General features: G+C 46.9%; 1 protein-coding gene across 1 annotated transcript in view; it reads left to right on the forward strand.

The window, feature by feature from the left end:
* Positions 1-18186, forward strand: part of MYO7A (myosin VIIA) — an 81123-nt gene that overhangs the window by 13635 nt on the left and 49302 nt on the right. The window contains exons 7-14 of the mRNA XM_056858347.1: positions 681-834; positions 2476-2552; positions 4005-4124; positions 5592-5734; positions 7172-7382; positions 9005-9140; positions 11065-11171; positions 17895-18032. Of these exons, the coding sequence (XP_056714325.1) occupies positions 681-834; positions 2476-2552; positions 4005-4124; positions 5592-5734; positions 7172-7382; positions 9005-9140; positions 11065-11171; positions 17895-18032 (1086 nt within the window). The remainder of the gene's footprint in view (positions 1-680; positions 835-2475; positions 2553-4004; positions 4125-5591; positions 5735-7171; positions 7383-9004; positions 9141-11064; positions 11172-17894; positions 18033-18186) is intronic.

Below are 18186 nucleotides of genomic sequence, written 5' to 3' on the forward strand. Positions count from 1 at the left end.
TGAACACATGAAGCTGCCTTATACTGAATCAGACCCTTGGTCCATCAAAGTTAGTATTATCTACTCAGACCAGCAGCAGCCCCCCAGGGTCTCAGGCAGGGGTCTTTCACATCACCTACTTGCCTAGACCCTTTAGCAAGAGATGCCAGGGATTGAACCTGGGACCTTCTGCAAACCAAGCAGATGCTCTACCATTGAGCCACAGCCCCTCCCCCAAGACTTCGGGCCTTTGTGTTGATTATGCATGCCATTTCCAATTGTCAGAGGTCCGTCACTCTCCTCCGCCTTTCCACGCATTTTCAAAGACCTGTTTTATCTCGAATTTGAAAACGCGGAAAAAATACGGGAAAAGTATCAGAGGAGCATGCCTATTATTTTGGGTGCGGTGAAACACAGGCAGGATGGTGCTGCTGCACTCGTCTTGTTTGTGAGCTTCCTAGAGGCCCCTGGTTGGCCACTGTGTGAACAGACTGCTGGACTTGATGGGCCTTGGTCTGATCCAGCAGGGCCTTTCTTATGTTCTTAAAGGCGGGGGAGAGCGAGGTGACCTCTGACGGTCGGAAACAGCATGCATAATCAACACAAAGACCCGAAGTCATCAGAGGGGTGACGGCGAGTGAAACAGCCATGCATTAAGTCTCATTTATTAATGTGCTTTTATCTTCTGTCCCCATTCCTAGGGTAACTGCATTACGTGCGACGGCAGAGATGACAGCAAAGAATACTCCAACATCCGGGCGGCCATGAAAGTCCTCATGTTCACTGACACCGAGAACTGGGAGATCTCCAAGCTCTTGGCCGCCATCTTGCACATGGGGAACTTGCGGTATGAAGGTAGTATGCACAGTAAATAGGGGCCCATTTCTCAGTGGATGAATCAGGTTTTATTCCAGAGACAATTAGCAGATAAATCACAGTGGGTAGCCGTGTTAGTCTGCAGTAGTAGAAAAGAGCAAGAGTCCAGTAGCACCTTAAAGACTAACAAAAATATTTTCTGGCAGGGTATGAGCTTTCTGAAGAAGTGAGCTGTGGCTCACGAAAGCTCATACCCTGCCAGAAAATATTTTTATTAGCAGATAAAGAATGTGAGGCTTGCCTAAGAAAGCCATTCCTGCAATCTTCAAATAGGCAAGGAGCGCTTGCAAAATGCCCGTTCGCAAATCACCAGATTTTAGGAATCATATCAGAAAGTTTAAAAAATCAAATACAGAGAATCTCATTTTCTAGTGGTAAGGAATACTAGAAGCTAAAATGATTAAACTGAGCATCTCTCCACAAGGAAAAGAACCCTTCTGTGATTCGGCAAGTTTTCGTTGTGCCTGGAGGGGTTTTTGGCAGTTTCAAGTGGTACAGCCCAGGCACAGTTTTGCCATAGTGAATACTAAGTACCAGTCACACACACTGTGAAAGCCAGTGTTGTTTAGAGTGGTCAAATGGGGAACAAATCCCCGCTCAGATATAAGAACATAAGAGCCCTGCTGGATCAGACCACTGAGGGTCCATCTAGTCCAGCATCCTGCCTCACACAGCGGCCAACCAGTTCCTCTGGAAGGCCAACAACAGGGCATAGAGGCCAAGACCTTTTTAAGAACATAAGAAGAGCCCTGCTGGATCAGACTAGTCCAGCATCCTGTCTCACACAGTTCCTTTGGAGGGCCAACAACTGGGCATAGAGGCCAAGGCCTTCCCCTGATGTTACCTCCACGCACTGGGCTTCAGAGATTGACTGCCTAGAGGTTCCCTTTAGTCACCATGCCTAGTAGCAATTGATAAATCTGTCCTCCATGAATCAGTCTAATCACCTTTTAAAGCTGTCTGTGCCTGGGGCCATCCTTACATTCTCTGACAGTGAATTCTACATTTTAATCACTAGTTCAAAAAAGAAGTGCTTCCTTTTGTCCATCCTGAAGCCTGCTAGGTGACATTAGGTCAGTTGCATACCAGCCTAATCTACCTCACAGGATTGTTGCGAGGATAACATTTAATGTAAAGATAAATTGTGGAACTCCCTGCCTCAGGATGTGGTGGTGGCTGCCAACTTGAAAGCCTTGAAGAGGGGAGTGGACATGTTCATGGAGGAAAGCGGTGTTCAGGCTACTAGTAAAAATGGATACTAGTCATGATGCATGCCTATTCTCTCCAGGATCACAGGAGCGTGCCTATTATATTAGGTGCTGTGGAACACAGGCAAGACAATGCTGCTGCAGTTGTCTTGCTTGTGGGCTTCCTGGAGGCACCTGGTTGGCCGCTATGTGAACAGACTGCTGGACTTGATGGACCTTGGTCTGATCCAACTTGGCCTTTCTTATGTTCTTATGGGAAGGGAAATAAGCATGTTTTCTACCGTCAGTTCCTTGGATAAGAGGTGGGATAGAAATGTACTAGAGAGCTGGGACCAAACTGATAGGTATTAAACATGTTGGGAGCTGGTGACTGTTTCTGTGTCTGTCTTGTCTCTGATTCTACCCCCTACAGCTCGAACCTATGACAACCTGGATGCTTGTGAAGTTCTTCACTCGGCGTCTCTGATCACTGCGGCTGCGTTATTGGAGGTGAGCTGAATTTCTGCATTCCTCGTCTTGTTGTTTATCCTTTGGAGTTGAGAGCCAGCGTGGTGTAGTGGTTAAGAGCAGCAGACTCTAATCTGGAGAACCGGTTTTGATTCCCCACTCCTCTACATGAGCAACGGTCCCTAATCTGGTAAACCAGGTTGGTTTCACCACTCCTCCACACAAAGCCTGCTGGGTGACCTTGGGCTTGTAGCAGTTCTCTGAACTCTCTCAGCCCCACCTACCTCACAAGGTATCTGTTGTGGGGAGGGGAAAGGAAGGCTATTGTAAGCCGCTTTGAGACTCCTTAAAAGTGGAGAAAAGTGGGGTATAAAAACCAACTCTTCTTCTTATACTGGTCATGTGGAATTCTCACAGATCTGGCTGTGACCCGAGAGAGAGGACCACCCTGAAATTAAGATCAGTGGCATCTAACTGCTCATAAATTAGCTAACATTCATCAAGCGTTTACACATGATTGTTGGATATGTTTCAGAGGATAGACATTTTGGTCTGCAGTAGTCCCCCAACCTTTCCCTGCAAAGACATGGCTGGTATCCCAGCATGCAATGTAGCAAAGGGGAGGTGCCATGGAACAAGCCAGTTATGAGGTCTTCGTTGGTACATCATGTGATTCCTGCAGTGGGTATAAGTCTACCCGTGGTTAATAAGCCAGCTTCAAATATGGTTTCAAACCCAGGTTTGATGTACCTTATCAAACTGTAGTTAGTGTTAAGGCCCCCATTCAGATTATCACACTCACCATGCTGTCAAATTGCTTCTGACTTATGGCAACCCAGCATGGTGTAGTGGTTAAGAATGGTGGACTCTGATCTGGAGAACCGGGCTTGATCCCCACTCCTCCATGTGAAGCCTGTTGGGTGACCTTGGGCTAGTCACAGTTCTTTCCAAACTCTCTCAGCCTCACCTACCTCACAAGGTGTCTGTTGTGGGGTGGGGGGAGAGAGGGAAGGTGATTGTAAGCTGCTTTGAGACTCCTTACGGTAGAGAAAAGCGGGGTATACAAACCAACTCCTCCTCCTCCTCTTCTTCGAGTTCATAACCTCCTAAATGTCCTGTCCTTAACATCCTTGCTTAGGTCTTGCAAACTGAAGGCCATGGCTTCCTTTGTTGAGTCAGTCCATCTTGTCTTGGGTCTTCCTCTTTTCCTGCTGCCTTCCCAATCACCGTAGTTAGTTTTAATTAAACTTGAGTTTAACGTGATGTCTGAACCGAGCCTAAAGTTCTAACTACAGATCCTTTGGGGTAATTTGCAATCAGAGCAAAATGGAGATAGCCACCTCCCCCCCTTTTTTTGGGATTCCCAACATCTTTTACTCAGCTATACTGCCTATAAGGTTCTACTTAGCCAACACAGCTAATAATGGTAAATAACTGTAATTGTGAAACAGAAGAGTTATTAGGCTGTGTTATTTTTCTTTATTCTGCATCCAGGTAGATCCTCAGGACGTGATGAACTGTCTCACCAGCCGGACTATTATCACACGGGGGGAGACCGTCTCCACCCCCCTCAGCATGGAGCAGGCTCTGGACGTGAGGGATGCTTTTGTAAAGGTCAGGGGTGGATCATGCTCTTGGCTCTCTCTGTTTCTCTTTCCCCCTTTTCCCTCAGTTATGGAATCGCTGGAGGGGTTCTCTCCTCTCCCCAGTCTGTTGCCCCTGTCCAGAGAGCCAGCATGGTGTAGTGTTTTGAGCAGGGGTGTCAAACATAAGGCCCGGGGTCCGGATCCGGCCCCTGGAGAGCTCTTATCAGGCCCATGAGCCACGTGAGGCAGCCCCCCCCCCCCACTCTCTATCTGGACTAGAAAAGCATGGCCCGGAGAATTTTTTTTTAAAAGCCAGCAGACTCTATGCTGGTGCATCACTTCTGGGGAAAACTGGGAAGTGACAAAGTGTAGCTCTAGGACTCACCGGAAACTCTGTGGTTTTACCATAGAGTTTACAGTGATTCTTAGAGCCACCCATTGTCACTTTCGGGTTGTACCCAGAAGAGACGTAGTGGCGTTGCCGGTCACACGCCTTCCCATGTCTCCACCATGTCTCCCAAGAGGCAGGCCTTCAATCCAAATCTCATCAGCTGGGTGGGTTCAGATAGGAGGAGGAGTCCTTCATATGCTTTAGTCTCCCAAGCCATCAAGGCCTTTATGGTCAGAAGCAGCACTTCAGAATTCTTCCTGGAAACAAACGAGAGGAAGGGAACTTCCTGACAATCCATGGGCATGGTGAAGGATGGTGATGTATGATATGAGGATTTCCTGATCCCAGCAAGCATAAATGGAGCATCTGCAAGAAAACACACAATATCTTTGAATTTATTGTTATTAAAATATCACAAATATTAAAATTTTATGTGTTATATATATTCAAAGGATCTATGTAAAGAAGAATCAGTTTGGTTCGGTTCAGTTGTGTGTGTGTGTGTAAAGTGCCTTCAAGTCATAGTTGACTTATGGTTGCCCCCGTAGGGTTTTCAAGGCAAGAGACTTACAAAGGTGGTTGGCCATTGCCTTCCTCTGCATAACAGCCCTGGAATTCGTTGGTGGTCTCCCATCCAAATACTTATCAGGGCCTACCCTGCTTAGCTTCTGAGATCTGATGGGATCTGGCCAGCCTGGGCCATCCAGGTCAGGGCTTGGTTCAGTTAGCTGTCACTAATAAAGTTGCCAACTTCCAGGTGGTGGCTGGAGATCTGCCACTATTACAACTGATCTCCAGCCGATAGAGATCAGTTCCCCTGGAGAAAATGGCTGCTTTGGCAGTTGTACTCTATGGCATTGAAGCCCCTCCCCGAATCCCGCCCTCCCCAGGCTCCGCCCCAAAAGCCTCCCCGTTGGTGGCGAAGAGGGACCTGGCAACCCTAATCACTAAACTTACCAAAAAGGCTACACTCAGGAATATAATTTTCTGGGGAAAGTTCGACATCTGGATCTCACCAGGGTTATGTTGAAGATCCTTCTTGGTACTTTTGGGAGAGGCAGACTACAATAATGTAAAATTCATTTCCACCGTTAATATTTTCAGGGAATCTATGGAAGGCTTTTTGTGTGGATTGTGGAAAAGATCAACGCGGCCATTTACAGACCTCCTTCCCACGAGCACAAAAGCGTCAGGCGATCCATTGGGCTGCTTGATATCTTTGGCTTTGAGAACTTCGCCGTCAACAGGTAGAGATGTCGTTGCAGAATGTTTATACAGGTCTACAGGAACTAGTGGGTGGTTAACGGGGCTGGGTGTCGATCCACCACTACCTTGGTGGGAGAGGGGAAATGGTTACGACTGTGTTAATAGAAATGAAGTTTAGTTATTACGATTTTACCAGTCAAATTGCACACAAGGGGAGACAGTGCTATGTGTGATCCTCTTGGTAATATGCGGTAGCCAAGTTGTGTGAACAGGGCAATGCATGTTGGGGGAGGGACCTGAGGATGCAGATGTGGGCTTAAACCATCGAGTTTCTGGAGATTCCTAGAGCGGACTGATACCACTTTTGGATTTTTGCCGGAAGTGATGTCACACCATCACCCTGTCCATGGCTGAAAGGGTGCTGGGGATGACAAGAACTCCTGGGGCCACTGCATGCCCAATGCAGAATTTTAAAGAATTTCAAATGATTCCAAAAGGGCATCAGCAGCGATGGGATGGAGCTGTCCATGATGTCACTTGTAGTTTGGTTCTCAAACAAAACAGAAAAGTCTTCACCCACTGGCAGGACAGTGATATGCAGGACAGTTGAACACATGAACACATGAAGCTGCCTTATACTGAATCAGACCCTTGGTCCATCAAAGTCAGTATTGTCTACTCTGACCGGCAGCAGCTCTGCAGGGTCTCAGGCTGAGGTCTTTCACATCCCCTACTTGCCTAGTCCCTTTAACTGGAGATGCCGGGGATTGAACCTGGGACCTTCTGCGTGCCGAGCAGAGGCTTTACCACTGAGCCACAGCCTGAGAAGAGAAGTTCATAATTTTGGTGCCACAACCAAGAAGGCCCTTTCTCATGTAGCTACCCCTCTAGCCTTGGATGGTGGGGGCACCCAAAGCTGTGCCTCTGATGATGTCCAGATTTATTGAGTAAGTTCATACGAGAGTAGGCTTGTCTTAATGATGGGGGGCAGGGAACAGATGAATCTCCCGGACCAGAACCAATGGGTTGAACTTAAATCAAAAGATTTTCCGCCTAGACATTAGGAAGAATTTTCTAACAGTTAGAGTGGTTTCTCAGTGGAACAGGCTTCCTCGGGAGGTGGTGAGCTCTCCTTCCCTGGAAGTTTTTAAGCAGAGGCTAGATGGCCATCTGTCAGCAGTGATGATTCTATGACCTTTGGCAGATCATGAGAGGGAGGGCACCTTGGCCATCTTCTGGGCCTGGAGTAGGGGTCACTGGAGGTGTGTGGGGGGAGGTAGTTGTGAATTTCCTGCATTGTGCAGGGGGCTGGACTAGATGGTGGTCTCTTCCAACTCTATGATTCCCTGCAGAGGGAGTTCCATAGTTCTGTTGCCACAACCTTATTGCTATTCCCTTCTTTCGTGCACGCAAGACTTCGTACCTCCCTTCCCCCCCCCCCGCAGTAAAAATCGTCATCCCCTCCTCTTCCTCCCCAGTTTCGAACAACTCTGCATCAACTTCGCCAACGAGAACCTGCAACAGTTCTTCGTCCGCCACGTCTTCAAGCTGGAGCAGGAGGAGTACAACCTGGAGAACATCAACTGGCAGCACATCGAATTCACCGACAACCAAGACGCCCTGGACATGATCGCCATCAAGCCCATGAACATCATCTCGCTCATCGATGAGGAGAGCAAATTCCCCAAGGTCAGCCGCGCTCCTCCCACAAGGGTGGTCCTCCCGAGGCAACGCGCCAGGCCAGGCAATAGTCTGTTGTTGCTCGGATTGCCAGCCTTCAGGTGGGGCCTGGAGATCTCCCCGAATCGCAACTGATCTCCAGGGTTCAGAGATCAGTTCCCCTGAGGAATAAGAACACATGAAGCTGCCTTATACTGAATCAGACCCTTGGTCCATCAAAGTCAGTATTGTCTACTCAGACTGACAGTGGCTCTCCAGGGTCTCAGGCAGGAGTCCTTCACATTACCTCCTTGCCTAGTCCCTTTAACTGGAGATGGTGGGGATTGATCCTGGGATCTTCTGCATACCAAGCAGATACTCTACCCCTGCTCCACGTCCACTCCCTTGCTTTGGAGGGTGAGCTGTATGGCGCTGAGGTCCCATCCACAAACCCCACCATCCCCAGGCCCCGCCCCCAAATCTCCAGGAATTTTCCAACCCGGTGTTGGCAACCCTAATGGCAGCAGGCCCGCCAAAGATTCCTGCAGCATCTTAAGCACTGACACCTCCGTTGCGGTGCTCACTGAGACTCAAGGTGGATTACAATAAAATAATTACAATAAAATAAAAACAGTGAAATAGGAACCACATACTAAAAGCCGATGATGCAATAAAAACCAGAAGAGAAAATTAGAGAATGGCCTAGAAAACAGTATAATACATTACAGAAATGAAGAACAATACAACAAAACTGTGTGTGTGTGTGTATATATATACAGGTAGAGTATCCCTTATCTGGACCTCCTATACCGGACTGATCCAAAAACCGGACCCTTCGAGCCGGCATGCAGGCAGATATGTGCTACCTGCTTTCGATGTTTCCTCTCACCTAAAAAAAGTAAAACACAGTGTACGCTGCATCATAGGTAGAGACTGAAAGCCGGCCGTTGTTAATTTGTTCGTTGTTGCTCTTGTTTAACAGTTGATGCAAGTATTCTGGTGAGATAGTTTCACCTTTGCTTTCTGATGGTTCAATGTACACAAAATTATTTAAAGTATGTTATTTAAAATTACATTCAGGCTATGTGTACAAAGTGTATATAAAACATAAATGGATTTGGGTCCCACTCCAAGATATCATGTATATGCAAAAATTCCAAAATATTCCAGTATATGGAAAGATCTGAAATACAGACCACTTTTAGTCCCATGCAATCTGGATAAGGGATACTCAACCTGCACACACATACACATTATTTAGTACATGCAAAGTGTGGTGAGGTGCAGTGGTTAGAGTTAGACTAGGGCTAGAGACCCCAGACTTCAAATCCCTCCTTACCTTGAAACTTACTAGCTGATCTCCGTCCAGTGTTTCTCTCTCAGCCTCACTTACCTTGCAAGGCTGTTGGGAGGCTGAAATGGGGAGAGGAGGATTGTAATCTGCTTTGAGTCTCCTTAAAAAGGTAGAGAGAATCGGGGTATAAAACCAACTCTCCTCCTCATCCTCCTTTATCTCCTTCATCTCCTCCTCTTTCTTCTCCTTCTTCTCCTTCTCTTCCTTCTTCTTCTCCTTTCTTATGTTCTTATGTTATGTTCTCCTCCTTCTTCATCTACATTTCTCACTGCGGACTTTCTCGTGTGCACGGATGCAGGGAACAGACACCACCATGCTGAACAAGCTGAACTCCCAGCACAAGCTGAACAGCAACTACATCCCACCTAAAAACAACTATGACACCCAGTTCGGCATCAACCACTTCGCCGGCATTGTGTACTACGAAACGAATGGTAAGTGGAAGTCTGCATGCGAGAGCCAACTTGGGGGGGGGGGCTAGTCCATACAGTCCGTGATCTCAGCTAACGGCTCATCTTGGCAGGGAGGTATCTCATTGTATTGGGGTTGCTAACCTCCAGATGGTGGCTGGAGATCGCCCGCTATTACAACTGATCTCCAGCCAACAGAGATCAGTTCCCCTGGAGAAAATGGCCGCTTTGGCCATTGGACTGTATGGCATTGAAGTCCCTCCCCTCTCCAAACCCTGCCCCCCAAATCTCCAGGTATTTCCCAACCCGGAGCTGGCAACCCTACATTGTATGGCTCTGCCCAGTCCCCCACTTCCCTTTTGAAAATAGGATCTCTTGGCATTAGGCTTCAGGGTCGGCATCAGTTAGGAACCAACAAGCGGGAGTCTGGGATGGAGGGGTTGTGTGTGGCAAGGACATTAGGTTAGCCTTTGGCAACAGCGTGATGTCACTTTGGAGCGGGACCTGGAAATGATGTCATGCTTCGCTAGGAATTTCCAGAAACTCTATGGTTTTACTATGGTTTACTGTGGTAAAACCGTAGGGTTTCCAAGGTTTCTGGAGGAGAACTGTGACACAGCGTGTAGAGACACCATCCAGTCAGTCCACTCCTTGAGAAACAAATTCATCAAGCAATTGTGTCGTAGAGTTTTCCAGCAATTCCTAGAGAGGCATGACGTCTCTTCCGGGTTTTCCCCAGAAGTGACATCACGCCATTGGTGCAGCGGCGATTCCACCAAAGAAGTCCAGGGTCACTATGCAGAGGCAGGCAAGGGCAAGCTATCTCTGAATGTCTCTCGCCTTGAAAACCCTATGGAGCCGCTCTGAGCCTATGTATATGCTGCTTTTTTCTCTCCCCCAAGGGGTCTCAAGGTGGCTGGCAAGAACACTCTAAAATAATACAACATCCACAATAAAATGTCAGGCGGTCTATGATTACTCCTGGAACAGAAAAACACACACATATGCAGGACAGAAGCTCAAGACAAGATGGGTTTAAATGTAATATAATATGTGTTACAATACAATAGAATGTCCCTGCCCAGGAATTAAGACCCTCCTGACTGCCCCATCAGTCAAAGAAGCTCATCTGGTGGGCACACGAGAGAGGGCCTTTTCAGTGGCAGCCCCACGACTATGGAACAACCTCCTCAGGGAGGTGCACCTAGGCCCCTCACTTTCAATCTTTAGGAGGCAGATGAAAATGGTTTTATTTAGGACTGCATTTGATTCCAGCAGCCCCACATTGCGATTTTAAAATATTGTTTTAGGTATATAGGTATGACAGCTAGCATGGAGTAGTGGTTAAGAGTGGTGGACTCTAAACTGGAGAGTGGGGTTTGATTCCCTACTCCTCCACATGAGCGGCAGACTCTAATCTGGTGAACTGGGTTGGTTTCCCAACTCCTACTCATGCAGCCTGCTGGGTGACCTTGGGCCAGTCACAGTTCTCTCCGAACTCTCTCAGCCCCACCTACTTCACAAGGTGTCTGTTGTGGGGAGAGAAAGGGAAGGAAATTGTAAGCTGGTTTGCATCTCCTTAAAATGTAGAGAAAATCGGGGTATAAAAACCAACTCTTCTTCTATTTTTATATGATCCATGTCATGCAATTTTTTTTACATTGTAAGCCGCCTTGAGATCCCTAAGGAAGAAAGGTGGCTAGTAAATATTTTAAATGAATAAACAATAAATTTCATGGAAGGGGGGCATCTTGGACATCTTCTGGGCACTGTGTGTGTGTGTGTGGGAGGTAGTTGTGAGTTTCCTGCATTGTGCAAGGGGTTGGACTAGATGACCCTGGTGGTCCCTTCCAACTCTGATTCTATGATTCTATGATCTTCTGTAATATAATATATTTTATAATATAAAACATTACCTGGTTCAAGGGATTGTCTTCTCCTCCTGCAGGGTTTCTGGAGAAAAACAGGGACACGCTGCACGGGGACATCATCCAGTTAGTCCACTCTTCAAGAAACAAATTCATCAAGCAGATTTTCCAGGCCGATGTAGCCATGGTAATAGATCTCTAGTAATAAGGCACAGAGATCAAGCGGGGTGCCAGGCCGGGGAATGGACACTGCGGAAGGAGCTGTAAAAAGATGGTGTCTGGTAGCGAGAACCCAGAAGTATCCGTGCACAATTTAACTATCCAATGATAGATCCTTTTTTTAAAAAACATGCTCTTAGGGCCTTCTAGGAAAAAGAAAGAGTTAAATCTGAGCAGCAAGCCCTTGAGAGCCCTCGAGAGCCAGCGAGGTGTAGTGGTTAAGAGCGGTGGTTTGGAGCAGTGGACTCTGATCTGGAGAACCGGGTTTGATTCCCCACTCCTCCTCCACATGAGCGGCGTGGCGGAGGCTAATCTGGCGAACTGGATTTGTTTCTCCACAAAGCCAGCTGAGTGACCTTGGGCAAGTCACACTCTCTCAGCCCCACCTACCTCACAGGGTGTCTGTTGTAGGGAGGGGAAGAGAAGGGGATTGTAAGCCGGTTTGAGTCTCCCTTAAGTGGTAGAGAAAGTCGGCATATAAAACCCAACTCCTCTTCTCCTTCTTCTTGATGGGCAAGCCTGTTTTTTTACAGCTTGGCACACAATTGACAGAGCTCCTTTACTTTTGCAAATTCGGGTCTTTTATGAATGGCTGTTTCCCTCACCGCCACCCCTCTGAGGACTTCAGGACTTTGTGTTGATTACGCATGCCGTTTCTGACCGTCATAGGTCGCCTCGCTCTCCCCCTGCCTTTTCCTGCATTTTGTCTGCATTTTCAGAAACCTGTTTTATTTCAAATCTGAAAACATGGACAAAATGCGGGGAAAGGCAGGGGGAGAGCAAGGCGACCTCTGATGGTTGAAAACAGCGTGCATAATCAACACAAAGACCCAAGGTTGTCGGATGGGTGACTGCAAAAGAAACGGCCATGCATAAAAGGCCTCAGTTTCCTTTGAAGTTTTGGGTGTTTTTTTTCCTGATAGAGGTTTATTTTAAAACACAAAGCAAACAAACATACAAACTTGAACATATAAACATAAACAATCAAGTTATTACATTATGTATGGAGCTTACTTGGAAATTACATTTCAATTAGTGACTTCTTTGAATTACACTTCTCTATGTTCTCAGTATATTTTCGTATCTGATAATATATTTATTTTTAACAAGTATCACCACCTAGATTTTTGTAGTCCATTTCTATTCTTAAAGTTTAGCCATCTAATTTAAAAAAGACATTCATTTTTTCCTGAAATTGATCTGTTGCATATAAAAGATGTTAGTTTAGCCATAGCTGCATATTCCACGCTTGATGGGCAGAATTATTTTTCACGGCTTGGTACTCGATTGACAAAGCTCCTTTGCCTTTGCAAATTCAGTTTCCTTTGAAGTTTTGATGCATGCGCTCTTGGCCTCTCCCCCCCCCTTCCCACTCAGCCCCCCCCCCCAATGACCTCTCTCCAAGGAAGGGAAACTTCTGGAGAAAGTTCATTTGAATCTTCTTCATCCTCCCCCGCCTTTTCCTTTCTTTGCACTTTCACCTGCAAATTGATATTGCAATCCACACCAAGTTGCATGAGACAGGTGTTGCTAGAAGCGATTCTGCGTGAACCAAATGCCCGTGCGTAGCCAGGCACTACTGAAATAAGAGAGGGGATAACAGAAAGGGTGGGGGGGACCGTCTGGAACGTTATCTGCTAACAAAGCCAGAAGCAGGAGATGTGCAGGCATCCATTGTGTTAAAATCAAAGGCCAGGCAGTGTGGGGAAACTGAATCCTGAAACCGTAGAAATGCTCCCAGGAGAGCTTCTCAGTACTCCTGGTTAAACAGTGCGCACACAATCAGAAGTGTGGGGTGTGCTCTTCTTAAAAGGCAGCCGAGTAGGGTAGCCAGCTCTGGCTTGGGAAATTCCTGGCAATTTGGGGGTGGAGCCTAGGGAAGGCAGAATTTGGGACGGAGAAGGAGCAGGGATGTGACCCCATAGAGCTACCCTCCAAAGCAGCCATTTTCTCCAGAGGAACAGATCTTCGTCACCTGGAGATCAGCTGTAATTCCAGAAGATCTCCAGCTACCACCTGGAGGCTGCAAGCCAAAATCAGTATAGGCCACACAACACTCTTGATCAGATTATAACCAAAATATCACATACAGTTTGTCAAAATATTCAAAATACAAAAAATATATACAACAAGTACATGTTGAAAGGATCCAGTCAAACACATGTAACTACACCTGCAAATCCACAGGATCAGAGTATTTACTTGCAATAAAGTCCCCAGCAATAAATTATACCTCCACATGTAGGTGCCGGTGAACTGTTGAGATCCCAGTAAAGCAAAAGTTCACGTCAGTTTCAGTACATTGATCCACTTCAAAGCAGTCACTTTCCAAGTGTGGGCACACATGCACAGACGGTCTTTCTTGATATTAGACCATTTCAATTGGTACAAGAACCATTTCAATTCCATTTATTCAGTGCGCTACTTATAACTCATATCCAGTCTCAATAACACACATGCTTAATTTCATCTTGGAGTGTTATGTCAAGCTCGTGGCAACGGCAAAGTGGTGTCTGGAGGTTGGCAAACCTAAGTAGGTGCCACGTACTCCAGGTAGGAGTACATTGAGATCAGTTCACCTGGAGAAAATGGCCGCTTTGGCAATTGGACTCTATGGCATTGAAGCCCCTCCCCTCCACAAACCTCACCCTCCTCAGGCTCCGCCCCAAAAATCTCCAGGTATTTCCCAACCCGGAGCTGCCAACCGAACTCTATAAACTTCCTCCTCAATGGTTTATTTGCTTATTTATTCAAAAGTTTTTTATCCTGTCCCTTGACCAGAGCTTCCAAAACGGTGAACCGTGAAACAAGCTCGGTGAAAATCTCCATCAAACGAAATAGCAAGTAAAACATTGGTTTAAAATATTTATTGCTTAACAGTCAGCTGCGGGATCACATTTGTTCAAGAGCAAGCAAGTAAGGGGATATTCCCAACTAAACAGCAAAATCTGCAGCGGATCAACCGTTCGCACATACAGCTCTACCAAACATTGGAATGATCAGAAATGCCTTCAAACCTGGCACCTGAAATTCTACAGGCCAGGCGCCTAGCGAATGCTTGTGGGAAGGAAGTGCCAATAGAGTAAAGGTGCCAATAGAGTAAAGGTCCTGCATCGCAGTTTTCTAGCGCATTCCTTTGTGTGGCCAAACGGCACAACGGCCTTCATGCAATTTGGATTGACAGCGGCCGCAAAGCAAAGCTCATTTTGTTTTGTGTCAATTTGACCCTGAGCAGGTCGCTCAGGATTCCCGTCTCAGTTGTTCTACCTTTTCAACTGTATCTGTTCTCTGTCTCTTTGTTTGTTTGTTTTTTTGCCTTTTGCTCCCCTGTAGTATCTCTGTGGCTATGCGTCCAGTGCTTTTGGCCAGTCAGCTGGTTCTACTCTGAAGGTAAAATAAAGCCAAGAGTTCCCTTCTGTTGTATGTCCCGTCCCCCTTCCCCCAGGTCTGTTTAGTGTTATGCTTTCTGGCAGTTTGTCCTTTCCTTATGTAATTCACAGTAAGTTCTTCCTAAGAGGATGGCCTGTCTTATGGATACAGAGAGGGCTTCTCTGATAGAGGTCTATAAAATTATGCATGGTATGGAGAGAGTGGACAGGGAGAAGCTTTTCTCCCTCTCTCATAATACCGGTGCTCGGGGTCATCTGCTGAAGCTGGAGGGTGAGAGATTCAAAACAGATAAAAGGAAATATTTCTTCACACAATGCGGAGTTGAATTGTGGAACTCCCTGCCCCAGGATGTGGTGGCGGCTGCCAACTTGGAAGGCTTTAAGAGGAAAGGGGACATGTTCATGGAGGAGACGGGTATTCATGGCTACTAGTCAAAACAGATACTGGCCATGATTCTCTCCAGGATCAGAGGTTTTAAAAGACACAGTCATGGGGGTCTATCATTGGTCTATCATCCCCAATGACTAAATGGTACCTTCAGTATACCTGTGGAAATGTAATCTGCCAACCATTTTATATAAATGGAAGAAGAAAAAATTATAATTTGCAGAGGTTTCTGCTTTATGCCCCCGCAGTCTGCACAGTACCTCATGCCTGCCTACCAGCAGGAACAAGCAAAACTTTGCCCCTGCCTAGTAGATGTAGTCCCAGATAGCAATATAAGCCTTAGAAAGTTTCCCTAAGCCATTGAGATAATATGATACCAATTGGGCCTGTCCTGTTGCAAGAGAACATTGGCAGACTTTTCTGGTTGGATAATGTCCCTATCCGGCGCTTATCTGCTAAACCACCCTGACCCCTCAATGCCTCTCCTACTGTCTAGGAACTGAATGTCAGAATATATTGCAGTTGGATTAGTTGTATGAAAATACGGCCACGATTCTGTTTGGTTTTTAATTTGTTATTATCTGCCTGTATATCTCTACTCTGTATTTTGTATCTTCATCTTGCCGTGATAGGCTGCTTTATTATATAGTTTAGTTTATTTGGAGCGACAGAGAAGGCCACGGAGAGGGACAGAGCGTTGAAGCCAAGAAAGCCAGCGTGCTGTAGTGGTTAAGAGAGGCGGACTCTAATCTGGAGAACTGGGTTGGTTTCCCCACTCCTCTACCCAGCTGGGTGACCTTGGGCCAGTCACAGTTCTCTCCGAACTCTCTCAGCCCCACCTACCTCACAAGGTGTCTGTTGTGGGGAGAGGAAGGGAAGGCGATTGTGAGCCGGGTTGATTCTCCCTTTAAAAAAAAGGTAGAGAAAATCAGCATATAAAAACCCATTCTTATTCTTATTCTTGAATAGGATGCCCTTAATGCCCGATCAAATTTCCCTTGGAAATGTGAAATAGATGACTTTTGCTAAAGTGTGCAGGGTCTGGTTTTTTTGGGGGGAAATTGAGACTCAGAGAGGAATTCAATAGCCCCAAACTTGCTCTCTTGCTTGAGTGGTCTGGTGGTATTTGCTTGGAGCTTTTTGGGGTTGGAGGGGTTTGGGGAGGGGAGGGACTTCCATGCCATAGAGTCCAATGGCCAAAGCTGCCATTTTCTCCAGGTGATCTGATCTCTATCGCCTGGAGATCAGTTGTAATAGCAGGAGATCTCCAGCTACTACCTGGAAGTTGGCAACCCTACAATTATACCCTGATTAGGAGACAGGGAAACCACTATCATGACTGAGGCCTAATTGGATTCTGCCCCACTTTCTGGTGTTTTTTGTTTTGTTTTGTTATTACTGCTCTGGGTCTGTTCTTCACCCCGTCGGTTGGTCGGCATGTCTGTCTGTCTCTCGGCTTCCTTCTCTCTTCTGCCACCCTTTTCAGTCCTTGGTTTTTCTTGACCCCCTTCCTGCCCCTCTCCGTGGTCAACTGATGTCCGCCTCCGGTTGACTTCTCTTCTCACATGCCCCACATTCTGTTCTCCTCCAGCAGCAGATGTTCTATCTGCTGCTCATTCATTTCAAAGGAAGAAAGCCCTGGAATCTGCTTGGGGGATCTGCTTTGTCCATTAAAAAAAGACAGGAGAGAAGATTCCATCGGAGCAGGTGCAGAGGAGAGCGACGAGGATGATCAGGGGCCTGGAGACCAAGCCCTGCGAGGAAAGGCTGAGGGACTTGGGAATGTGCAGTCTGGAGAAGAGGAGGTTGAGGGGGGACAGGATGGCTCTCTTGAAGGATTTGAAGGGCTTTCACTGAGAGGAGAGCAGGCAGCAGCAGAGAGGACTCGCAATAATGGGTTTAAATTGCAAGCGGAGAGGGATCAACTGGATATTAGGGGAAATTTTTTTACAGTAAGAGTTGTCTGATGATGGAACCAGCTGCCTAGGGAGGTGGTGAGCTCCCCCTCACTAGAGGTCTTTAAGCAGAGGCTAGACAAGCACTTGTCAGGGATGCTTCAGGCTGATCCTGCATTGAGCAGAGTGTTGGACTAGATGGCCTCTATGGCCCCTTCCAACTCTATGATTCTGTGAGGCTGCGTGTCCAGAATAGATCTCTGGATCACTGTGAAAAACGATGCAGTTTACAATCCGGGAAAAAGCTCAGGATCACACTTTGACAAATGTCTAAGTTGGAAAGATAGCACAGAAGCAGGGTGGCTCCCCACCGCTGGAATCAGAGCCTCCACCCCCAGACAGGACCTGTCCTTGCTCTTCTAGCTCTATCGATTCATTATCTCATGCCCTCTTGGAATGCCGCTTGTATGAGGAACTCCGATCACGTTATCTCTCTCCCCTTTTAACATATAAATCTAATGCCTCTGTGTCTGACATAATGCCTTTTTTTATTGACAGGGATCCCAAGGCTACATTGTTAGTGGCATATCCCTCAAACATTAGATTTACGCTGCTCAAGATCAATGTATCAAGGAGCTTCTAAGGGATAAAGGAAAGGAAAGGACTCTTGTGTTTGGGTTTTGTTGGGCACTTTTCTTGGTATCACTGGGTTATTATTTATAAAGCATATAGTAATATTATCAGTCTATTGTGTGGCCACCTATACTGAGTTTTTGCCTGTATTAGTTAGCATAGAGGTGGTTCTTTTGTACTTATATATATAAAACCAACCTGTATGTGGCCCCGGAGACCCCATCCTTCACCCACCCTCTACCACGGTGCCCCTCGCCAGCTCTGCTCATAGAGGGAGTCCCTTCTGTGAGTCTGCCCTGCCGGAGGGGGAAACGCTCCGCCGCCCGTCCGTGTTATCTTTTTCATTTCCTGACACTGATCCTTCCCGGCCGTTGGTCCTTTTCCAGGGGGCAGAGACCAGGAAGCGTTCCCCCACTCTCAGCAGCCAGTTCAAGCGGTCTCTGGAGCTGCTGATGAGGACCCTCAGTGTTTGCCAGCCCTTCTTCGTCCGCTGCATCAAACCCAACGAGTACAAGAAACCGATGGTGAGTCACATCTTGCTTTCTCCTTGGCCCAGGTGTTTGTTTTTTTCCAAAGGGAGGCAGCCCCTAGATCTGACAGCGGCACCAAGAAATCAGCCCTTGTCTTGCGAGTATCCTGTTCCTTTCTGAAAACTCTGTCACCTCTGGGTTTGGTTTG

Source organism: Euleptes europaea, chromosome 12, assembly GCF_029931775.1.
Source record: "Euleptes europaea isolate rEulEur1 chromosome 12, rEulEur1.hap1, whole genome shotgun sequence".
NCBI classification, from domain to species: domain Eukaryota; kingdom Metazoa; phylum Chordata; class Lepidosauria; order Squamata; family Sphaerodactylidae; genus Euleptes; species Euleptes europaea.